At 41.7% G+C, this 25,709-nt stretch overlaps 1 protein-coding gene across 1 annotated transcript; it reads right to left on the bottom strand.

The window, feature by feature from the left end:
- Nucleotides 1-566: 566 nt before the first annotated feature.
- Nucleotides 567-25,654, bottom strand: LOC127188838 (cytochrome b-c1 complex subunit 2, mitochondrial). The gene is made up of 14 exons (XM_051145150.1): nucleotides 25,502-25,654; nucleotides 23,175-23,258; nucleotides 22,925-23,074; nucleotides 20,616-20,680; nucleotides 18,927-18,983; nucleotides 17,195-17,319; nucleotides 13,271-13,368; nucleotides 10,879-10,936; nucleotides 9,117-9,212; nucleotides 8,651-8,850; nucleotides 6,253-6,333; nucleotides 3,917-3,993; nucleotides 2,194-2,347; nucleotides 567-727 (listed from the first exon to the last, which is right to left on the bottom strand). Exons 1-14 carry the CDS (start codon nucleotides 25,532-25,534, stop codon nucleotides 644-646), a joined length of 1,362 nt encoding a protein of 453 aa, XP_051001107.1. The 5' UTR covers nucleotides 25,535-25,654; the 3' UTR covers nucleotides 567-643.
- Between the last annotated feature and the right edge of the window lie 55 nt (nucleotides 25,655-25,709).

Genomic DNA, 25,709 nt, shown 5'->3' with positions numbered 1-25,709 from the left:
GTTGTTTAGACTACAACCCCTTCCCCCCCTGCCCCCCCCTCTTTTCAGTGACACTTTTACTTGCAATGTCAGGTTGAAAGTAATTTAGGGAGACAGGACTGAAACAAGCGAGGAAGAGTCAGGAGAGAAAAACCCTGCCACAGAGAAGGTCGGTCAGACATAAATGAAGCAATCAGCTGAGAGAATGTTCCTTAGAAATGCCGTTTTACTGCAAACGGACAAAACCTGGGCTGTTCAATTGCTGTTATCCCCAAATGAGCAATTTTAAACTTGTTTTTACTTTAAAAGCTACCAATAATAATCTGGAATTTTTACTTTTAGAGCTCCTTAGCTTCACTTTGAATAGTTTCTGAAATGTCTTCATTGATGTAACTGGTGAACTCAATTACTGTCTTCCTGTCTTCTTTAAAGCATTTAAACAAAGATCTCAGCATATAACAAAGGCTGTGGACTACCTAGGAAGAACTCAAGAAAACCATTTACACACAATGCTTTATTGGCTCTAGGGAAGCTGGGAGCAACTATCCACATTTATGCTTTTAAGTTCTTTATTTCGTTGAGAAAAATGTTGAATGTTAAATTAAGAGACCTGACTCTGACGTGTTTGCTGGTCTGGGCTGTGACTTGAAGATATGCATCTGTGTTACAACTCGTCGAGAAAAGGTGTATGTCCCAAGTTTCCACTTGCTGCCATTGACTTCTTGCCAGAAACAAACATTTTTGCAGCCTTAAATAAAACACAAAAAGCTAATGTTATCACCAAATAGATATAGCACATATTGGGTTTATGGACAAGACGTTCTACAGCCTCATAAAACAATTAACTGTGAGATGGCTGGTGTCTTATTCTGAATGTGAACAGCATCACACGTGCAACTAAGCAAACAGAAGGTCTTCAGATAAGGGCAGTTTTGAAAGGGGCATAAGAAAAAAACCCCACCAACACTCAAAACCAGGACAGATTGGCACTGGTAGGCTGCACTTTGCTTTGTATTATGATGGCAAAAGGCCTGGGTCATTTAAAATACCCTCATTGTTAACATAAAAGTAAATTTTATGTCTTGGTGTCCCTTTTGTTTTTTTGAGACAGGGTTTCTATCTGTGTAACAGTCTTGGCTATCCAGGAACTCACTCTGTAGACCAGGCCGGCCTCTAACTTACAGAGATCTGTCAGCCTTAAGGCTCCTTAGGCTCTCTTCCTTTTATTTTGGAAGAGGGGCTGTTAGTGGTGGTATTGAGAGAATATGCATCCAAACTGCTTGAAGCTTACAATCTTTTAGCTTTAGCCTTTAGAATGCTGGGTGGTTCTAAGCATTTGTTACCATGCCTGCTGTCCTGATTTTTCCATGTCATCATTTCAGGACTATGTAAAGCAGGAGCTCCTACGTTATCCCAGGTTAGCTCTTCTGATGCAAGAGAGAAGGTGGAGAAAGCGGGTGAGCAGGGATTCACACACCCCTTACACATTAAGTATACTTTTTAGATTATGACATGATGAATTCTGGGGCCAACTGAAATGCAGGCAGGGTTAGTATGTAAAAACAGACTTGTCTCTTCTATCCCACTGTGATCATACAATGGTGAGAAGATGGTTAAGACACTTACAGTAAAGAAAGGGGGTGGTGTCTTTACTGCAGAAGCACCACTCATGATAGATTTATGCCAGAGTTCATCTTATTAGTATTTAAACAACTAAGGCAGTGTTTCTCTATGTAGCCCTGGCTGTCCTTGAACTCACTCTGTAGACCAGGCTGGCCTCAAACTCAAGAGATCCACCTCCCTCAGCCAGCACCACATGGCTGTTAACAAGCAGCTCAAATCTTGTAGAAACAATACTATTTAAGAGAGGGTGAGGAAAACTAGCAAAAGAGAAGGTCTTAGGCTGAAAGAATGTAGAAAACTCTGAGTCTGCAAGGTAAGGGACTGGCAAGGTGCTTCTTGCGTTGAAGTGGCCATGAAACCTAGGAAGTTGCTTCTCTGACTCCTCCTGACCTCCAAGAATTTAAAATGGCTCAACCTAATGGACACTGAGTGAGGAAGATACCTACACCCAAGCTGCTAGGGAAGCTGTCTGCAGACGTGATGGTAAAGAGCTCTCCTGCTCTCCACAGCAGCACAGGTCTCCAGGAAGCGTATGCAGGTCTTCTGAAAGTCGGCCACGAAGGGGAACTAAGGCTGAATGCGTTTGCTTACCTTTATGACATCAGCATCAGCCACAGAGTCAATCTGCTGAAGGATGGTGGATGGTGGCAGGTAAGAGCCTGCACCGAGAGCCTGTGACCCCATTTCACTCAGGAAACCCTCTGAAGTCTCCACAGACATCAGGTATCCAGCTTTCAGCTTGTTCCTGTCCAATAATAGGCAGGAGTCAGTTTTTCTATCTACTTTTCTTCTTTCTTTCAACAGAAAGATAGTAAATATATTTAAAAGTTATAGGCTAAAAAATATGTTGTTTCTTAACTTGAGCAATGTTTTCTATTCACATTATTTTTCTATGTTTTTATCACGACTTGGAAAGCTGTCAATACAAAACAGTACTCAACACTCAACAAACTTCCTTTGATTTTGGAATATAGCTTAGGTAAAACTTTTAAGGTGAGTTTTAATCATGAAGCAATTTTTAACTTATGAAAACAATATATATTTGTTGTTGCTGTTCAGGTTTTTTTGAGATAGGGTCTCTCTATGTAGCCCTGGCTGTCTGAAACTTTGAACTCATATCTGCCTGCCTCTTCTTCCCAATGCTAGGATTAAAGGTGTGCACCTCCACGCCTAGCTATGATTATATTTTTATTTAGTTATTTTGATCTTACTTTTTCCAGGTTGCATTAGGATTTATCTCAGTGAGGGCAAGGCGTGATGGAGAAGGCAGGTGGGGAAAGGTGGTACAATACAGTGTCTTCTATGCCCCCATAGTTTAAATATGGATGCAAAAGCTTCATTTTGAAATAAAATTTACTCAATTCACAATTATGTCATAAAGGAATTATTATTCTTTTGAAACACACCTTCAAAAGACATCTGAGTTATCTATACTGGAAATGAATTATCTGAGATAAGTACCAAACATTTGACCCAAACTCAGTCCCTGAAGCCCACATGGTGTACAGAAGGAACAAGTACTCCAAGCTGTCGTCTGACCTCCGTCATGTGCCATGGCATGGGTGAGCCCGTACTATACAGATGGGGCTGGAAGGATGGCTCAGTGTGAAGAATACTTGTTACTCTTGCAGAGGGCCTGGATTTGGTTCCTAGGACTCCCACGGTGATTCACAACCATTGGATCCAGGGGATCCAAAACCCTTTTCTGACCTCTGAGGGCACAAGGCACATACTCATAGGCTGGCAGGCAAAACACACACACACACACACACACACACACACACACACACACACACACACAAAATAAATCTAAAAAACTGTTAAAATTTATTTTTACTTTGAGCATTGATTAGTGTTTGTCTGCATGTGTGTCTGTTTGAGCGTGTTAGGGCACCTGGAAATGTAGTTATAGGCATTGTAAGCTGCCATGTGGGTGCTGGGAATTGAACCTGAGTCTTCTGGAAGAGCAGGCAGTGCTCTTTTAATTGCTGTGCCATCTATCCAGCCCTCCATTTTTTTTTTTTTAAATTAACAAAGGACGAACCATCAGCAGGGAAACAAGGGTCATATCTGCAGTGCTGGGACTCAAACCCATGTCCTGTACAAACAAAGGCAAGTCTCTATCAACTTTTCCTTTTTAATACGGTTCTTTACTTTTCTACTCTTATGAACTTATAGAATTGTTTTTCAAAAAATTAGTTTTAGGGCTGGAGAGATGGCTCAGCTGTTAAAGGCTAGGCTCACAACCATAAATATAAAAAAATTAGTTTTAAATACCAGAAGTATGAAATATGTAATTAATATAGAAACTTACTTGGCAGTTTGGACATCTACACTGGAAAGGTTTCCTTGAGCAACAGCTTTTACTTGGTTGTAGGCAGCCTTGATAACCTAGGGCACACAAGTAACAACTGGTCATCAGTGGCCAGAGCCTGGGTCTCTGGTAATCAATGCTGCTGTACTGAGGCAAAAAATAACAGGAAGTTCTAGTGTCTATTGGGACTCCTCTGGTCACCGTGTACTCCTTAAAGCTGCTGTTTATACTATGTTGAGGGTTTAAATGGTCTCCTGGTGCTCCTATGTTTGAACACTGGACCCAGCTGGGGGTGCTACTTTGAGACATGGGACAGGGTCTAGTGAGCAGACACAGCCACTGGGGCTGGAGGGTGGGAAGGATACAGTTGGTTCTGTTCCTGGTCCTATTTTCTGCATCTTAATCCAGAAGATGTGAGGAGCTGCCTGTGAACTCCTCCACCACATCCTCCTTACCATGACAAACAAACTGTGAGCCAAAATAAAGCCTTTTCCTTTAAACACCGCCTCTGTCACAGCAACGAGAAATGGTGCTGCACTTACACACGCATAGTACACAAAGACGCAGCTGACAGGATCGGCCAAGCTTCTTACAAATCTTTTTTTTTTTTGGTTTCTCGAGACAGTTTCTCTGTGTAGCCTTGACTGTCCTGGACTCGCTTTGTAGACCAGGCTAGCCTCGAACTCACAGCAATCCGCCTCCTGAGTGCTGGGATTAAAGGCGTGCGCCACCACTGCCCAGCTCAGCTTCCTACAAATCTTAAGGGCAGAAAATGGGTGAAGAGGGCGCCTCTTCCTTGAGGAAGATACAATAGACTCCATGTTACTATTATTTACTAGGAATACACACAGCTAACCTGGAAGGCTTATACAGATCTGCAACACCAGAGGCCAATAATCAAAAGAGAAGAAATTGAAAGAATCCAAAGTTTCACTGACGTGGGTACTTGGTACATATTTGGAGAACAAACAAATTAGGATTTTCTCCACCTCAATCCTGGCACATTCTGGACCTGAGGCTTATTTTCTGTAACCACCTAAACTTTAAGACTTGATTTCCTTATCTGTTACCCACTTCCATGGCTATGACCCCAGACTTGAACACAACCTAGAACCGTCAAAAGTTACACAGTCCCCTCGAAGTCTCTAATTCCAAAGCTCCAGCCTTTCTCTAATCACTGTCCTTCTTCTCCCACTCCATAAAGATCTCCAACTCTCAACTGTCTACTTCCTCCCAATCTGTCAGGCCCAATCTGTCAGTAACTCCTGACTATCTTTTCAACTACTTCCTACCTTCTTCCTAGTTCTAACTTGCCCACTCTCAGGACTCTGACCTGGCATGAATCCTATTTCCCACCTCCTTCCTTTTCCTGTTAGGGTTGTGAATGCCAATGAAGAAAACTTATAAACTAAACCTGGATGTTTATACTATAAATCCATTGTCACTGTTTAAAGGAGACCCCGACCCTGTTGCAGGTCTGTTCTCTGCTTTTAGCCATTCACTTCCCCAAGTCTCATACAAGTTTCTCCTGCCCTCTGCATGACCAGCATTAGCTTTTGTTGCTGAACTAAAATGCCCTGTGTTTTAGATTACACCTGTTTGTTCCTCCTTTCCTAAATTTGAATAATTTATCATTTTCTAACTTCTGTATCTGCTCCACTCTATCTTATGAATATTTCCTTCAACTTAAAGACTTTCAGTGTAAAAACTGCTCCTCTCACTCCACCAGCCTTTCATTCCTCTGCACTCAACACCATTTTCTCTTCTCTCCCTATTTCCTCCATGTCCCCAAATCATGTTGTTGCCCAGAATCTTCTGTTTGTGTTTGTTTTGTTTTTGTGCGACAGATTCACGCACACCAGGGCTCGCCTAGAACTCAATATGCAGCCAAGGTTGACCTTGACCTTTTGATCTTCCCGCTTCCAGCCTGGTGCCAGGATTAAGAGTACTGGATAACAGGCAGTTTATATGACAATGCTGACTAAACCCAGGGCCTCATACAGTACAAGGAGGCACTCTACCAAGTGAGCCACACCCCAGCCGTCTTACTAACATCATCTCTACAGTGAAGACCTACAAATATGCATCCTGGACTTGACCTCTCCTGGATTCTGAAATACACATGTCAGAACCACATGTCTGAGAAGAACTAAGTTATGCCCTTCCCCTTGCTGTAAGCATCACTATACACTTCATAAAGCTCCCCCTATAACAGATAATTCAATGATATTATACCACAGAGATCTTTGACAAACCGTGATCTTCAGACATTTCGCATTTAACTAAAAACACGGCAATGGGAAAAAGGTTTGGGAGTTAATGAGTTTGTCACTTACATCTCCAGCAGCTGCAGCCTGGGAGACAGTGTAAATTCCAAAGAGCCCAGAATCTGAGTAACTGGCATTAAATGCAGAAACCTGAAATACAATAGAACTTTACTATATAATATTTTACCAAGTAGAAGAGATCACAATTTTCCCAAGGTTGTTTGGATAATAATTTACTTAATCCTTGTGAGGGCTGCAATGTTCTGCATAGATTATCCTTTTCAGACCTGCAGAGTCATTTAAACCTTCCTACGACAACTGTGCATCGTCCTCTTTTTTGGGTTTTTCAGAAGTTCTCTTGATGACTAAGGGCAGCATAAACAGTTACAGCATACAGTATGACTGAGTGACATAGACTGTGGATTGTAGCATGTGACAGACTTGATTTCTTTGCTCTGCTCTTGGTATCATCTGTCCCACCAATCTGCTTGTACTTCTCCTATAAACTACGGGCAAAGGGCTAGACACAAATTTTGCCTGGTGGCCATAGCTATCTAAGGAAGCAAGAACTTTAGTTTGTAACAAGTTTCAAGCTTCTGAAGTTGACCTGAGCGCCCAGAATAGCACTGTACAACATTTATATGGCCTATTTAACATACATACATACATACATATATATGACACACACACACATCTATATTTCACCTAAGTTGTCAAAAGATGTAGATTTTCATATTTTTGTTTTGTTCTGTCCTGGGACTCTGTAGACTAGGCTGGCCTCAAACTCACAGAGATCCAACTGCCTCTGCCTCCCGAGTGCTGGGATTGAAACCATGTGCTGCCACCACCCAGCTGATTTTCACGTTCTTGAAGCAGATTTATTAATTCACATACCTGGGATGCAGCCTAAAAAGCCCACATTTCAAACTCATGTTCTAGATGATTCTTATGCACAATGAAGTTTCAGAATCATTGGTTTACCTTATGTAAAACATAAGGAGAAATATGCTTCAAGTTTAAATATAATTCTAAGATAGTCCTAGATACACATTCAGCTTTTGGCTCATTTCTGAACAAGTCCTAATATAATGTTCTAATAACGGAGCATCAGTAACATCCACTGGTGAAAACTGACACATCAAGAAAATAATGGATGATGAATTAAGGGAAAGAAAATGTGCAGGAGACTGAATTTAAGACAAAGAATTTCAAACTGTTGTATGGAACCCTAGGGCTCCATACAGAAGGTTCAAAGAGTGTCATGGCTAGCTAGTCTTCAAATTTCTTTAGAAGTTAAAATGCTTGTGCTGTGCATTGTAACATATAAACAATGCATATAATAGTTCCTCTGCTATAGGTGAAAACTATCACTCACATGTTAAATAGAGGGACAAACCCCAGAAGAATGTTGACTGTGATATCCACTGTGGTGTCAAAGGTCTAAGGATTTACTGAAGCACAGACCTACATGTTCTGTGCACTGTACCAGAAGCTGACCCTATTCAGCCCTACAGTCTGAAGTATATTTCTCTCTCTCTGTCTGTCTGCTTTTTTGAGGCAGGGCTGGCTTCAAACTTGTAACCAAATGGATGTGCTTCAAATCTAACTACTACTGTCTCAGCCTTCCATGTTCTAAGATTACAGATGTGCATCATCATTCTAGCTCATTTACTGTCTTTTAAAGGCAGACTAAAGGTCAAGGAATTATAAATACTTGGCTAACATTTTACAATTTCTTTTTCTTTCTTACTTGAGGCAGGGTCTTGCTATATAGTGCAGGCTAGCCTTGAATTCTGACCCTCCTGCCTCACCTTCCAAATGCTGGGATTATCAAGAGGATGCCACCATGCCTGGTTGACATTTTATACATTCTAGATGCAAATATCACATTTTGAAAGCATTTTTCCTGTCATAAAGTCAAAAGTTAACATGACCACGGTGTTACACACATGTAATCCTAGGATGTGGGAGAAAGAGGGAAGAATATTAAGTGGTCAAAGCTTATATTTGTTCATCTTAAATTTTAAAATCAGCTGGGTGCAGTGGCACAAGCCTGTAATCCCAGCACTCAGAAGGCAGAGGCAGGTGGATCTCTCTGAGTTCAAGGACAGCTTAGACTACAAAGTGAGTTCAGGACAGCCAAGGTTACACAGAGAAACTCTGTCTTGAAAAAACAAACAAACCAGCAGGTTACCGAGAAGAGACTTGATACCCTATGAGTATATACAGGGGGAGGTAATGCCCCTCAGGAACAGTCATAGGGGAGGGGAATAAGGGGAAAATGGGAGGGAGGGAAGAATGGGAGGATACAAGGGATGGGATAAACATTGAGATGTAACAAGAATAAATTAATAAAAAAAGAAAAAACAAACAAAGATCAGACAATCGTTAATAGATAATCAAGACTGTATCATAAATAACATGTTTCTGGAAGTTAAAACAGGAGATAGTGACTGCTCAGACTCACATCAAAAGGCTGGCTGCTCCCTTTGGCAACACTCTGGCTCAGAAGGCTGGTGGTGTTGTTGCCCCTTTTGACATGTGGTCCAGCACCAAGAACATGCTGAAGTACACTAAATGCATTTGCGTCTGGAGTTCCAATGGCAGCACTTTCTGCTACAATAGCAGCATGGACCAGGCTGTCTCCATTTTGCTCTCTAGTTTCACCTGGGATCAGGTGAAGGAAGGAGGAACAAGGAAGAGAACTTTACTCACCAGCATTCTCTACAACACAGCGTTAACTGAGGTTAGGGCCTGCGCTTTACCAGGTCCCCCACTCACGCATGTTTAACATAACACCTGAGCCATCTACTTCTTTTCTGCTATATTGATATGGTTTGGTAGTAACAACCAAGTCAATACTGCACCAACATGCTGTTTCTGCAGAAATGCTGCTGGCATCTACTATTAAGCCTAGGAGAAAGAATGCTTACCTCCACGGTATTTGGCTTTTGCACCAGCCAAACCAAGGCCACCCCTCATGTTGAGAAACTGTTCAGCAACTTGCTTTAGGACAGAATGACTCACACCTATTTCAACAGAAGCAAAAGCAAAGCTAGAATCAGTATTTCTACAATACAATTATAAAGTATCTGTTTTTGCTTGTTTTAAAATACATAATTATTAAATGCAAACAGGCTTTGAGACAGTTCAGCAGGCAAAAGCTCTGCATCAGTCTGGAGACCAGAGTTGGATCCCTGGAACCCACCTGAGGGTGGAAGAAGAGAGCTGACACTACAAATGTGTCCTCTGACCTCCAGACATGCTCAGCTGCTGCTGATGTACACATACAAACTAATAAATTATTTTTAAATCCAAAGTACACAAATATTACAGAAATAAACAGCAAAGAAAACATGAATCTTCTTGCCAAATTGATTCCTGGTATCAATTTACGACTTATTATTAACTATTATATTCATCTAGATGTTCTTCTGTATAGTTACTAGTACATATTAATATTTATTTTCTTCCTTCCTTCCTCCTTTCCTTTTCTTTCTTTCTTTTTTGTTTTTTTGAGACAGGGTTTCTCTGTGTAAACCTGGCTGTCCTGGACTCACTTTGTAGACCAGGCTGGCCTCTAACTCACAGATATCTGCCTGCCTCTGCCTCCTCTGGCTCTTTCTTCCTTTCCTTTCCTTTTTTTTTTTTTTTAAAAGACATGGTTTCTCTGTGTGACTCTGGCTATCCTGGAACTCACTCTGTAGACAAGGATGGCTTTGAATTCAGAAATCCACCTGCCCCTGCTTCCTGAGTGCTGGGATCAAAGGCATGTGCCATCACTGCCCAGCTTCTTTTGTGGTGCCAGAGGCTAAATCTAAGGCCTTAAGCAGGTTAGACATATGTTCAACCACTGAGCTACATCCCAAGGCCCTATTTTAAAAGTAGTGGTATTCTCTTTAATGTTTCTTAATTGTCTTCCATAATTCATATCTTTGTAAGTATAAGACATGGTTATAGAATATTCTACTCTATGGATGCATCATTTATTCAACTAATACCTTCTTAATAGACATTAAAAAGTTTCTAATAGCTGCTGGGATATTGCATTGTACACCAAAGGGCATTCAAGAGTAAAAAAAAAAAGAAAACCAAACCCACGTAATATATCTACAAGTCACATACTTGATAAGGGGCTATACCGTATCTCAAACAAAGAACCAACTTTTAACAGATAATATTCAAACGCTGCCAACTTATACTCCCACCAGTAATTCTTTTTCTTTTCAAGACAGAGTCTCACTATGTAGCTCTGGTTGGTCTGGAACTCACTAGGTAGACCAGGCTGGCCTGAAACTCAGAGAGATCTACCTGGTTCTGGAGTACTGGGATTAAAGGCATGAGCTTCCATGCCCAGCATGTCAGTAATTTTTGACAGTGTGTATTTCTCAAAATCCTAGGTAATATTGGGAAGTGCCACCTTTTAATTTTTGCTAAACTTACAGATTAAAAATTCCTTAAATAGCAATGTTTTTTGCTTACAAAAATTTACCTTTGTCACAAATTTTTCAAACACTGTCAAAACTATAAAGAAAGTAATAAATACTGGAATTTGTTTCCCAAACAACTAACAACCAAAACCCTATCATATACTGTCTTCTTAGAGTTTTCAAAATGTTCAACCCTATGCATATGTCACAGTTTAAGGGGTTACTCTTGCAAAGCAAACTGACACGCAGGCAATTTCAGACTTACCAAGTCCAACCAATGCCATTCTTGCACTTGTGAAGTGGTTCTGAACAAAGTAATGTAACTGAGGAAGTAAAGAAGAGCTGTTAGGTTATATTAGTATAACTACAAGTGCAGCACGGCAGGAAACAAACTCCTAGGTTGAACGCTGCCATAACGCACTATTGCTCATCACACTGTGATTTTATCACTGAAAACAATGGCTTAAAGGAGCTGGCTTAGCTGGGCAAGGTGTCACACCTTTAATGCCAGGACTTGGGAGGCAGAGGCAAGCATATGTCTGTGAGTTTGAGGCCAGCCTGGTCTACAGAGCAAGTTCCAGGACAGCCAGGGCTACACTGAGAAACCCTTTCTCAAACAAAACAAAACAAAACAAAACAAAACAAAACAAAACAAAACAAAACAAGACTTTCATTGTGCTCATGGTTCTACAACTCAGATGAAAACTCCAATAAAGTCACTGAATTTAAACATAACGAACGATGTGAGAACTGTATGCCAATTAAAACTGGGTGAATGGCTGGGGAAGAATGATTAAAGCACTTGCCACGCAAGCATCAAAACCAGCCTGGAACCCAGAAGTTGTGGGCATGCCAGGTGGGTATGGAGGCCTGCCTGTAATTTCAGCCAGGCAACACCCAGAGCTCTGTGTCTGATTAGGAGACCCTGTCTCAATAAATAAGGTGGAAGGGTGATCAAGGATGATCCCTGACTTCAGCCTTGATTCTCCACATGCATGTACACACCTGTTTTCTCCTCACAAACATGTAAAACATGTATACATAGACATCACACCAGACACAAAAGTGGGGAAAAAAATGAATGAAAACAAATTAAGAGTATACACTGGCTTGAAATGAAAAAACGAGTCTAAATTTATGTCCTGAGTGTTATACCCTGGCTTTACACAGTCTATCTAATTTACTATATTTTGACACAGGTACCATACAACACTATAAACATGACAGAATACTGTAACTATGCTTCTCCTACTCACTTCCCCCTCCTTGTTTCTTTTCCTTTTTTTTTTTTAGATAGGTCTGTCCTACTCATTCTGTGAAACCAATTTGTCTAAAGCTTTACTTGCTACCAACACCAGGGTTTCTGTGATGCGTAACCATTTATCAAGTTGATTGAAGGGCCCACCCTAAGTGTGGGTGGCAACATCCATGGGCTGGGATCCGGGACTGAACAGGAAGGAGAAAGCTAACAGAGCAGCACCGACATTCATCCAGCTGTTTCCTGACTGTAGATGCAATGTGACTAGCTGCCTCACACCCCACTGTATGTGAGTACAGGTTTGACTGTGCCATGGTGAATGTATGGAGGCCAAAAAATAACTTTAGGCAGTTGGTTCTCTTCTTTCAATGATGGGATATGGGATCAAACTAAAGTCACTGGATTGTGTGGCAAGTTTGTACTGGCTAGCCATCTCAGCAGCCCTCAGTTAACGGTTCTGAGTGTGTAAATAGTGCGCCATTCTGTAAGAAGGAGTCACGTAAGTAATCTCCTGATGCTGGATATTGAATTGTTTCTAATCTTTACAATTACATAGCATGCTGACTAGACATCCCTGAAAGCATGCATTCTTTAGTTACCTATATGACATTTCTTCTCCTTGCATATTCAGTGTGTGTGCATGTGTGCACGCGGTACATACACATGTTCAGAGATCAGAGGAGGATGTCAGGTGCTCTGTTCTGTCACTTATTTAAGATAGGGTCTCACCAGGTGCAGGGGTGTATGTCTGCAGTCCCAGCACTCGGGGAAACAGAGGCAGGCAGATCTCTCTGAGTTTGAGGCCAGCCTTGTCTACAAAGTGAGCCCAGGACAGCCAAGGTTACACAGAGAAATCATGTCTCAAAAACAAAAACAAAAACAAAAACACAAACAACCGAACCCAACACCCCCGCCTCCCCAAATAAGGCTGGGGCCTGTTACTGAATATGGAGCTAGGCTGGCCGCCATCAAGCTCTGGGGATTCTTCTGTCTTCACTCCACAGCACTGGAGTTACAGGTACATGTGCCCACTCTTGGCTTTTTACATGGGTGCTGGAATATGAACCCAGACTCTCAAGCTTGTGCAGCAGGGGCTCTAATACACTTAGCCACCTCTCCAGATTCATGTGAGACAATCCCTTGTTTTTCATTTTCCTTGTTTTAGATTTCCATTTTATGACTCCTTTGGTCATAAAAGCTTTTTAGTTAAGATATATAAAAATATTGTTCAAAAAGAAGTTCAGTCAAAAAACAAGTACATAAGAAAAAAAAATGCAGAACAGACTTATTAAAATTAGGCGGTAAAACAAAGCAAGCAAACACCCCGAAATAGCATGTTTAACATTACACGGTTTGGTGGCTAAGAGTGAGCATTCATACATGCCGCTCCCTCACTTACTTCTTCCGGTGTTACTTTCCCCATTCTATAGTCAGGGCAATACAAGGGATTAGCCAAGGCATTCTTGTAGGCAGCATCGTGTAAGTTCTCAATGACACCTGAGAGACAGATAAATGACAGGTATTCAAACATATGGACAGCTATGGTATTTTTTAAAAAAATGTTTTAAAAAATTATTACTTTATTTTTTCAGATTACATCTCAATTGTTGTCCCTTCACTTGTATCCTCCTGTTCCTCCCTACCTCTCACTTTCCCCCAATTCCCCCCTCCCCCAGGTCTGTGACAGAAGGGGACCTCCTCCCCCACCATATAGTCATAGACTATCAAGTCTCATCTTGGTAGCCTGCTTATCCTTTCTCTGAGTGCCAGCAGGCCTACATACCAAGGGGAAGTGGTCACATATAGGGTACCAGAGTTCACGTCAGAGTCAGTTCCCACTCTCCCCTGTCAGGGACCATCTCAGTCAGGTATAGGTCCTTGGGAAGGGGAGTTCTTTGAAGCATTGGTGGACAAAGATAGGTGAAGTGACAAACAGACCAACTCAGGGGAAAGTTTAAGTCTGAGTGTATTTTGTAGGCAAGCAAGCTAGATTTTTATACACATTTTGAAATGGGGAGTTTTTTGTGGTTAATTTTTTTTCATACAATTTAAAATACAGGATATAGAGTAATTATGTTGTCATCAATCTTGAATCATCATTCTTAAGTTATAGATTGGTATCAGTATGCACGTGTCCTCTTTATCAAAGGTCAATGTTCTCTTATTATGTTAAATATCTGTGTGTCAAGACAGTTTTTTTAGTTCGTCACAATCTGGAGATTTTTTAAACACTTTATTTATAAGTCATAAACTATTAACTGGTGATTAATTTTTAGCCATGTTTGTTTTTAACAAGTGGAGTGGAACTTGGTGGTAAATTCTGGGCCTAACGGTCCCTGGCTGTAGTCCTAAATTAGGGTGTTACATAGTAACAGAGTCATGTCTGGAAAGTTCTGATATGAGAGAAAAAACAAAGACAGACTATTCCAAAACAATGAGAAAAAATGTTGCAATCAGTTACTCCTGGCAGGAACATCAGACCCATTCCAGGAGGCTCTCCCAGGGTAGGGGTCATCACCTCAGGTTGTGCATTTGTCACACAGACTCCACTGGAGGGGTCGTGACACTCCATACAACTGTGGAGAATGTCTTGTCCATTGGCTAGATCTGAGTAGGGGCTCAATGTTTACTGCATGTATTGTCCTTGGTTGGTGCAGAAGTTTGAGCAGACCCCCTTGGTCCCAATCCAGCAGCCTTGATGGTCTTCTTGTAGGTTTCTAGGACCTGGCTATGGTATTTTTCAAAGACAAGCCTATACAGATTTGAGATTCAAGTTTTCAGAGACTTGAAATTTGTTATACACAACTTTTAAAGTTGTGCCTGTGGAATACTTGAGAAAAGGTGAGCAGCTGCCTCTGCAAGACAAGAGCAATTCACTTAATCTGAATCTGACTTTACTCCAGGTTCCCTTCCTAAGTCATGAGTGAGTTGCCAGGAGACAGGAAGCTAGGAAAGCGCCAGGCTTTGGTTCATCACCAGCTTTTGTGAGTCAAAAGCTACCATTGGCCTGGACTTATTCTTTCTTGGTGCTCTGGCACTGTTGTCCCTGCCTTCTGGCTTCTGTGCCTTCTCTGGAACTATTTCCTATATCTGTTCGTTATTTGGCACATCCTGATGCCAAGGACTGTGCTAGTTGCTAGAAACAAAGATGAGTCAGATACAATGGCCACAAAATGTTGAGGGGAAAATTATGAAATAAAATTGTTATGAGTGCAATGTCAGCAGTGAAGTGTGCAGCTGGACACATGGAACAACAATGGAAAATGGAAAAGAGTGAAAGAAAGAAAATCTGTGGAAGTTCTTCTAGAATGATTGAGTGATTCCTAAGTGAATAATTTGTGAATAGCATAAAATGCAGAGGAAACAGACAAAACAAAGTCTGACTTGGGGTGTGTGTGTGTTTTGGGGGGTGTTGGTGGCAGTAAGTGCTAGAAAGAGAAGATGTAGGGGCAGGAAACAACAGCTAGAAAGAAGAAAGGCTTTGCAAAGTCTTCACTGTTAAGGAATAAAATACGTTTAAGGAGATAGGTATGTTTAATCTGATTTAAACATTACACACATAAACAAGTATCAAAACATACATGGATCCCATTAGTAAACACAATTTTGGTATATACATAATAATAAAAACTAAGAGAAGAAGGATGGGGGTCAGATGAAAGCTATAAAGCTAGGCAAGAGTTTTGAACTCTAACCCACAAGTTGTTTTTATTTATTTTTTTATTTTTTGAGACAGGGTTTCTCTGTGTAGCCTTGGCCATCCTGGACTCACTTTGTAGACCAGGCTGGCCTCGAACTCACAGTGATCTGCCTGCCTCTGCCTCCCGAGTGCGCCACCACGCCCGGCTCCCACAAGTTGTTTTTAAAGGATATTCACTGGTTTTCAAAGCAGCAGGATCACTGTCGAGGAACCAGGAAGTAGGACTAAATTAGTCATCCTAGAGATGGAGGTGAAAGCAGCCAGAGATGTCCCAGGACGTGTTTGGTCAGAAAAAGATGAAAGCTGGAATGCAGGTGGTGAGAAGCAGCCACCCTGGACGTGTAAGTCATCTTTTCTACAACGTTGTCATTTGATAACATTCCTCTGTGACATAGCATCACCGTGACATATTAGGCACACAAACTGAAGCTGCAGACAGATTCTTTCTCTAGAGCCCTGCATTTGGTCCCTGGTGTCACTCAGAGCCATGGCAGCTGGTCCCTATTCTGGTCTACCTCCTCATTTTTGTTCCTGCCAGAAGCTGTGTAATACCTAAAAACCAGCAGTGTTTACACATTTGCGTTGCCAGCTGTATCTGTTAAGATTATATAATCAAACATTACAAATATCAATGCAAAAAAGTTATTTTAAGAATTATGGAGGGGCTGGAGAGAAAGCTCAGAGGTTAAGAACACTGGCTGCTCTTCCAAAGGTTCTGAGTTCAATCCCCAGCATCCACATGGTGGCTCACAACCATCTATAATGAAAGCTGGTGTCCTCTTCTGGCAGGCAGGTGTACATGCAGGCAGAACAGTATATAGACAATAAATAAATCTATAAAAAAAAAAAACTGATAAAAAAAAAAGAATTTATGGAGTGTTTTCTTTTTTTCCTAAATTTTTCACTAAAAGACAATTTTTGTACAGTATCTTTTACTCACGTTTTTCCCACCCAACTTTCTGTTCATTCTCTCTCTCTTTGAAAACAAATAAAAACCAGGCTGGGCAAAGTGGTGCACACCTTTAATCCCAGCACTCAGGAGGCAGAGGTAGGTGGATCTCTGAGTTTGAGGCCAGCCTGGTCTTTAGAGTGAATTCCAGGATAGCCAGGGTTACACAGAGAAATCTTGTCACAAACAAACAAACAAATACCCGCCCCCCAAGAAACATACATACACCCTGATAAAAATGGAAATCAAAATAAACAAGCAAAAGATCAGTAAGACAAAAAAATGTGGGGTGTGCTCCGGAAGGACCCTAAGGGGGAGTAACAGATGGCAGCAGCATGCAACTGTAAACTGCAATAGCAGAAGCTGTACAACAGATGGCTCTGCTGGGTTTGTTCTAAGCAAAACCAAAACCAAAACCAAAACCAAAACCAAAACCAAAACCAAAGCTACCACAGCAAGGAGAGAGCATGTAGGAGTCTACTCTCATCTGCCCACTATCCAATGGAGAAAGTAACAATACAACTGCTTAGTAATAACAAAACAAGCAAGAACTCTTCAGTAAGAAAGCACCTTTCGGGGGATATTTTCATGTCCACATAGGGCTTTCTTTACAAACTGATCTTCTCAAAGCTAGTATCTTGGAACAACGAAATGGAATCTGCAAATGTACTTACGAGTCTGTGAATTCTGAAAGGCAACAGCTTTGTCAATCTTTAGCTGAGATTGTAGGGCAGCCACTTCCCAACGGCGGAACTCTGGCGCTGTGGTGACATTGAGCAGGAACTCCATCAGGATTTCACTAGAGAAAATCAGGGAAGAGGTGCAGGTCAAAATGTCCACCAGCAGTGTGACATGCAGCCTGAGTCTGACATCTGGTAGGTGGAGGCTGGAGGACTTTGTCTTCCAGGCTGGCTGAGCTATGCAACAATACTTTGACTTGAAAAATCAAGAACGTAGGTGGGAGCTCAAGGATAGAAGGCCAGCTTGGCCTGCCCCAAGGTTCTAGGTCAGTGGGTCTTAACCTTCCTAATGCTGTGACCCTTTGATATCCTCAACCATAAAATTATTTTCATTGCTACTTCATAACTGTAATTTTGCAACTGTTAGGGATTCCCAAAGGAGTCGAGGCCCACAGGTTGAGAACCACTGCTCTAGATGATTTCCAGGACCAAAAAAAAAAAGAAAGTAAAATCAACATTTAAGGTACCAAAATCCTGAGTCTGTGGTAGCTTTTGAAAAAGTGGTTCTTTTAGGTTGAGGGCTATGGCTCAGCAGTTTTAAGAACATTTTCTGATATTCCAGAGGACCCAGGTTCAATTCCTAGAACCCATATGGCAGCTTACAACCATTTGTAACTGTACTCCTAGGGCATCCAACACCCTCTTCTGGCTTCCTTGGGTACCGTGCATGCGGTACAGAGACATCCATGCAGGCAAAACACCCATACACATAAATAAAATAAAAGTAAAGTAAACTAGTTCTTTTTAAAATATAAGTAACACTCAGTGTGTCTTGTAGACAAAAAGTGGTGGTCATGTCACTATATAGTAAGTAGAGTGGTCCCTAAGACTTTGTGTGTTAACCATGATAAAAGATACTAAACTATAGTCTTATTTGTGGTTAGGAGTCTAATCAACACCAAGCTGTGAATATTTCACAATAAAAGTCTAAAGTCACAGTGACAAAGTCAACTGAGCAATAGTGTGGTTCCCTTTCCAGTGTCATGAACTTTCACCCACACTCTCCCACACGCATATATAAACATTAAAAGTGAGGACCTACTGAGAGAATATGTTTTTATCTTTCTGACACCTTGTTTAGGTTACCTTGCTTAATATAAACTTGGTACTTTTTAAAAAAGCAGATATTATTTCTATTTTTATTATAAACTTTTTTCTACTTTAGATTTGAAAGTTTTATTATGTATATATCCCTCTGCACAGACTCATCAACTTGAGTCCAGGTACCTGTGGAAGCCAAAAGAGGACATTAGACCCCAGAACTGGAGTTACAGGCAACCGTGAGGCTCCAGATGTGGCTGTTAGGAAACAACTTTTGGTCCTCTGCAAGAGCAGTATACATTCTTTGGTTTTTTGAGATAGGGTTTCTCTGTGTAGCCTTGGCTATCCTGGACTCACTCCATAGACCAGGCTGGCCTTGAACTCACAGATCTGCCTGCCTCTGCCTCGTGAGTGCTAGGACTAAAAGCATGTGCCACTGCACCCAGTGTAGTATACATTCTTAATCACTCACTAAATCATCTCCCTGGCCTCTAAACCTTTTTTTCAGATGAATTTTTATTTAATACAATAGTCGATTTCACTACGACATTTTCATACATACATTGTACTATCTGCCCCTAGAATCTCCATAAAAGCAGATGTTCTCATACATGCATGTACTTACATGTCATTCCGGATGCCTTCTACAGTGTAAGCCATGTTTTCCCTTGTTGCAGTCACACTGAATTGAAAATAAATTGCAGTGAATTATCTAAATTAGGAAATAACATTTCTTACATATTCTTTGTTAAAGCACCAATTCTTTGTACTACCAGTGAACATATATATTCAACTAAAATTTTGAAGTATTTTTTTTTGAAAAATGGCAAATAAATCCACCTTAAAAAGTAATCAAATTTTGATTCATGCTACAATATGAATGAACCTTGAGGACTTTACATTAAGTAAATTACTAACAAACATATTTTGTGTAACTTATACGAAAAACAAAATGACAGCAAAAAGTAAAGCTAACATTCCAACAAAAGGACAGTCAAAATCAGGGAAAGTAGGATGGTGCTAAGATGAAGGGATGGGAGGTCACAGTTTAGTGGACAAAGTCTGAGTTGAGCACAACATGAGGTTCCAGAGGTGGGTAACGGTAATGATTATCAAATGCCACTTAATGCCATGGAACCCTATATACCTTTCAAGTGGCAAACTTTATGTTCCACATATTTTACAATGAAAAACAAAAGGGCAAATCCTCAACTTTATACCCTTTAGACAGCAATTGCCCTATTTCAACTCCAGGAACCATACCCCTAAGTACACTGTCTTTAAACACAGATATACGTGTTTAGTTCACTTGCTAACTACACAGCAGTTAAGAGAACTATTAGTTCTTTTAAGAAGGTCTATTTTATTTATGTATATTTGTGCATGTGCCATGTATGTGCAGGTGCCTACAGAGGCCAGAAGCTGGTCTGAGATCCCCCAGAGCTAGCGATCAGGTTCCCTGGAGGTGCACTAGGCATTCTTAACCACGGAGATTATTTCTAGCCCCCAAAACTATCCCCTCTTTATAGTCCCATCATGGCCATCACTCCATCACTCCATTTCCTTGAACGGGACTTTCAGCTTTCAGTCTTTACAAGAATAACACAGATATGGCACCATAGTACCACACTGATGACACTGTTTCCGGTTTCCTCTTTGGGGAATAGGCTTTTTCTACTCTTTGTCCCCTTTCTTTTTTTTCCCTCCCTGATTTATGGTTTTTACTTTTCCCAACCAGAAACATTGTACACTGTATTGTGTATTGCACATTGTATATACTATAAATATCTACTCCCAACATGTGCCTACTGTATATACAGCCACGCTTCACATTTTTGACGAAAATTCTGTATAAATACACAGAAAATATCTTCTGTGTAAGAAATTTTTAATCCCTTTGTTAACAAAGAAGAGTCACCTTATAATTGATTATTTCTGTGTTCCCCCACCCTCTTTAAAATAGGTTCTCATTGTGTAGTCCTGGCTGGCCTGGAGCTTACTGAGATCTACTTGCCTTGCCTCTGTTTCCCAAGTGCTATGTTAAATGTATATACCATCATGCCCAGCTCCCTCTATATCTAAAGATTTATTTTTAGTGATGTGTATATATGGATGTCAGTGAGCAGGTATATGCATGTGAAGGGAGCCGACTGTAGTGGCCAGAAGGTGCTGAATTCCTGGAATTGGAGTTATAGTAGTTGTGAGCTGTCTGATGTCGGTGCTGGAAACCAGTTTCTCTACAAGAACAATGTACCTTTTAAACTCCTGACCCATCTCTCCAGCCCTGGATATTTCTTGTTACTATTCAACAAACCTTAATTTACCACCAACTGCTTCAATTCCACGGGTTATCTTGAAAGACGAAGCTCCTTTGGTAGTCTTGAAAAAGAAAAGATATTTTTCTTAATAGTTCTTCAATGCCAGGTCGGCCACACATCACACTGTATCAAAATCTATTTTAACTGGTATTAGCAGATCCAGAACTTTACTAGGTACGTCCTCACTAGCAGATACTTTTTAGTTAGAATTAGGAGATTCAACAAAATGCTTTGCATGCATGTACACATATAAGTATATTTTTGTTTTGTTTTTCTGAGACAAAGTCTCTTTACATGGTCCAGGCTGGTCTGCAACTTTTAAACAGGTCAGGTTTATCTGAAACTCAGCTTCCTGAGTACTGCAATTACAAGCCACATGCCACCATACCTGGCTTAGATTTTAATACAAAATACAGTTGTGTAAAAATTCTACCAGCAAATATGAGCTTACTAGACTTGTCTATTCTAAAAAGACTTGCATATTAGTGAGACTTTATGGGTGTAGTGTCTGACGTTGCTAGGAGACACCATCTCACAGCAAAGTCCTTGATCCTCTGACTCTTACATTCTGCCCATCCCATTTCCTGCACGTTAGGTGTGGAGATGTTTTGTAGGTGTATCTAGTGAGGACAACACCAATGGCCATGCCCAAGAGGGGGAAAGGCCACGAGACCTCAACAGTACACAAACAACTACAGGCAACTGAGGAAAGCTGGGAGTGGGATAGGTGGTCTTCCCGACAAAAGAGCACAACAATTGGTCAGCCCTGAAAACATGCATACAAGTAGCATACAGACTGCACAGGTTATATTTAAGAGTGTATATGAAACACACACACACACACACACACACACACACACACACCACACAAATGCATACAGTAACAATGAAAAAAGAGGCTATGAATTTGAAGGGGAGTGGGGAGGATGCATGGGAGGGTTTGGAGGGAAGAGAAAGGAGAAATGTTATAATAAAAAGTTGTTGCTTCCCCTTCTACTGGTTTCTTATGTCTTAATTCCAAAATTCAGTCAGATAATAACAATTATCTGTGGCCAATATCTTGTGGTTTCTCATTTTATATTATGGGATTTTACAGGGTTGAACACCAGACCTTCATGATTCATGTCTACTCAGAACCTGAAAATGTGACTTTATTAGGAAACAGGGTCTTTGTAAATGAATTAAGGTCAAATCATACTGGATTAGCAGGAGCTCAATATCCATTATGATAAGTGTCCTCGTAAGAGGACATCTGGACACAAGGTCAGCTAAGTGACAAGAAAAGTGGTGCTTTTCTTTCTTTTTTTGGAGTGCTGCAGCTTTACCCTGAGTATATAAAGAACATCAACAGATAGGAGAAGCTAGGAAGGGGAAGAAGGGTCTCCCCTGCGGAAGCACGGCCCTGCGGATGCCCTGACTTACTATGCCACCTTGACTTCCATTTCAAGTCTAAAACTGTAAGTGGATACATTTCTTTTAGTTAAGCTGCCCAGTTTGATACGACAGCTCAAGGAAATAAATAGAGGGACACTGCTTTCAGGCTTCTGCTGTTTTATTAACATAAGGTTCTATGTGGTTCAGGCTAGCCTCAAACTGTTGATCATCTTGTCTCCACCTTTCAAGTGCTTGGATGACAGGAGTGAACCCCGATGCCTGGCTTGCTTCTGTGTGTGCACACACAGACTCACAATAGGCCAGAGGAAACTGTGGGGTATTTTCTGAAGCTCTCTCCCTTACACCCTTGAGACAGGGTCTTCTCACTGAACCCAAAGCTACCTTTTTATGTTTTTTGAAGATGGGGCTTCTACTCTGTAGCCTTAGCTGTCCTGGACTCACTCAGTAGACCAGGCTAACCTTGAATTCAGAGATCCACTTGCCTCTGCCTCTCAGGTGCTGGGATTAAAGGTGTGCCCCCGCCCCCTTCCCTTTGAAAGCTACCTTTTTTAACCTGGCTGGTAAGATAGCAACCTCACAGACATGCATGGCTCTGACTGGTTTCTTTACATGGGTGCTGTTTTTTTGTTTGTTTTTGAAACAGGGTTTCTCTGTACAGCTCTGGCTATCCTGAAACTTGCTCTGGATCAGGCTGGTCTCAAACTCAGAGATCTACTTGCCTCTACCTCTTCAGTCCTGGGACTAAAGGCACGCATCACCACTGCCCAGCTGGTGCTGCTATTTGAACTCAGGTTCTAAAGCCTGCACCACAGCAAGGGCTTACTAAATCCTCAGCCCCTTATTTCTTTTCTTCCCTACAGGCCCAAGGTCACACATCATTTCCAAACACTAAGGTAATAAAGACACTTACCAAACTAGATGCAAGACGTAGTAAATGAGTGGTCCCCAAGTTGTTGGAGTCCTCATATCTACTGCCTGCTTTAATGAATAAGCCAATTCTTGACAGAGGAGCATAGTTTTCCAGAGAAGCAATCACCAAGCCATTTGGTAATTTGGTAAACTGTAGTTAAAACGAAGAGAGTGTCACCAACGCCTGCCTTTTACCTAAGAACTTAAGTTAAGTGGATGTGGGCTCCAGTGAGCCTCTCAGTAGAACTAACCTCAAGATCCTCGGGCTGCAGAGGCACTCCTCCAGGGGTTGCTGAAGGCTTAACCTTCGGGGCAACTTTGAGGGAATAAAATCTCTAAAAACAACAAAGACAGGTTATGATACATGTATTCTCAAAAGAACAGTCCGTCACATGTAAAAGCAACGCATCAGCACCACCACTCAACACAGTGATCTCAAGTAAATCACCACTGTCATGGGAAGTTCAGACAAGTAACTCGTTAATAAATTTATTAGCCATTCAGTCTACCCAAACCAAATTTCCCCCCTGCAAATAGTTTCTTTTTTCCTCTTTCCTTTTTGGGGTGGGGGGAAAGGAATGTAGGCCAGGATGACCTCAAAACTCATGATTCCTCTGGGACTACAGGTTTATACTCCTGTGCCTGGCCTAAGTCATTCTTAAACTTCTACCTATTTGTGATTTAAAGGGAATAATGAGTTCTCTATGATCTTTTTAAAAAGTACGCATTTTCTTTACTTTTTAATTCTTTTATTAAAATTTCAAATGTTTCCTTCTGGTTGTAATGTTTTGAAAAGTTTGGATGGTTATGTTAACACTTTTTAAAAATAAATTTGAGCACTATGGCTTCCTCTATTTGTCAGTCTCTTCAATTTCCAGCTCAGATAACCGATATCACCTCAATCACTTTAAGGATCTTTTCTCAAAGCCCCTGACACCTCCATCACATTTGCACCCTCTTAGACGCTGCTCTATTAGGCACAGTCACCAAGGAAGGGGCTCAGCTTCTTTGGCCTAATATCTACATCATCCTAAGATCAACAAGGGATTAAAGCAACAGCAATTCTTAGTATAATAGGTAATAACTTGGACGATGGACCTAAATGTATTCACTTTACTCATACACATATATTTACAAATTATACAGAAGAATATAGTATTCTGATATTGCAATTATGCCTAGGTTTCACAGGGTTACTAATAGACATGCAAGCAAATACATTCCCGTGACGCTAAGAATGTGTTGCTGCTGTTTCGGAAGGTACCTGCAAAGGCCTATAACACTCCCACTCTCACTGCTGCATACTGAGCACTCAGCTATTAGTGCTGGGTTCATCTGTTCTTAGTATTCCTACCAACCCTTCAGTCCTGCTTTCTAATTATGAATCATAACGAGCTCTTTGTCATTATCAATTTAGTTGTCTGGGCAAGGTGTATGTAGCCACTTGTGATTTTTGGCTGTGATTTCCCAAAATGCAACTCCATAATATCCAAGTATATACATACGAATAATCCACAGTTCCACTGCCAAGCAAGATTTAGGTTTGGGGTGGCAACATTTTAAAAACTCTGTATTTCTCTGGTTCCTTTCAGGAAAGGCTTATCTTCTCAACTGTCATATAATTTCTATTTTGTTTTAATAAAACACACATCAATTTATCCTCATGCAAAGTCCTGCCCTCAAAGGACTGTTAGCAATTGCCTGGTCTAGACTCAAGGAATACAACTTTAGCCTAAATTTGTACAATTCGACAATACATATATGTAAGCACAAAGCGCAAGGAAACACCATTCCCAGGCCTGGCCTTCTAGCAGTCTCTCAACACAGACACTACTGGCATTTGCGTCGTAACTCTGTGCTGTAGGGGCTGCTGTCCGTTGGATAGTTAGCAGCTCAGCTCCGCTTACCTCTAAATGACAGCAGCACCCCCCGCCCCCAAAGGGCTGTTAGGAACAAAAAGCTCCACATGGAACCGGCCAGTTGGGGCAAATAGCTCTTGCTGAAATGTAAATGCTCCCACTTTCATTTCTTGACCACCACTGTTTTACAGTGATAACCGGCTGATACATGAGGTACTTCCTCCACAAGTGACAACTACATAATTTAGGGTTAGGAAGGAGCCTCGAGGAAAGACCAAATAAAAGACCGAGAAAAGAGCACCTTATAAATGCCGGGACTCAGGAGTCACAGGAACCGAAGTGCGAGCACTGAGATGAGCGTCGCACTGCATTAGAGCATTTATTATACTCGCATACAGTGGGGAAACTGAGGCACCGACCGCAGCTGGGACAGCCAGCGGCCCGGGGGGCGTCTGCCTCCGCCCTTACCTGTTCCCCGAGTGACCTTCAGGAGCCTCCCGAGAGTCGCCTCGCCGCCGCTCTCAAGCCCACCCTTCTCTCTGGCTTTCCCGGCGTGAGCTCTCTCCTGCTCACAAGACCCGCCGAGCCTCCCAGGCCGCCCGCTTCTCCGCGGGGTTCACCTGAAGGGCAGACCCAGGCTGGGCCGCACACTCCGCACCCAGCCCCCGAGCGGCCGACGAGCCTCCCCCGCCCTGCCCTACGCGTGCCCCCGTGCTCACCGAGAAGGAGCCGGCCCTGCTGAGGAACTTCATGGCTCAGGCGGATGCCCTTCCCCACGGTCACCGCCACCCGTAGCGAAGCAAGATGGTGTCGGACGACCCAGTGTCCCGGCGTGCACTGCGAGCTTGCCCACGCCCCCTTGGCTGAGCGTCTCTCTATACACACCGTGCTCCACTGCTCCTGGAGGCGGGGCCTGCCCAGCTCAGG

This window comes from Acomys russatus, chromosome 5, assembly GCF_903995435.1.
Source record: "Acomys russatus chromosome 5, mAcoRus1.1, whole genome shotgun sequence".
Classification (NCBI taxonomy): Eukaryota; Metazoa; Chordata; class Mammalia; order Rodentia; family Muridae; genus Acomys; species Acomys russatus.
This window is presented reverse-complemented; position numbering and strand designations above follow the sequence as displayed.

Bases quoted from the DNA above. Each gene is read 5' to 3' on its own strand.
- LOC127188838 (XM_051145150.1), bottom strand. From the start codon at position 25,534: ATGAAGTTCCTCAGCAGGGCCGGCTCCTTCTCG. The intron at 3,994-6,252 runs GTAAGTGACAAA...TGTGTGCCCTAG, and splicing joins AGGCTGCAGCTGCTGGAGAT to GTTATCAAGGCTGCCTACAA. The intron at 2,348-3,916 runs GTAAGTTTCTAT...ATTATTGGACAG, and splicing joins GTAGATGTCCAAACTGCCAA to GAACAAGCTGAAAGCTGGAT.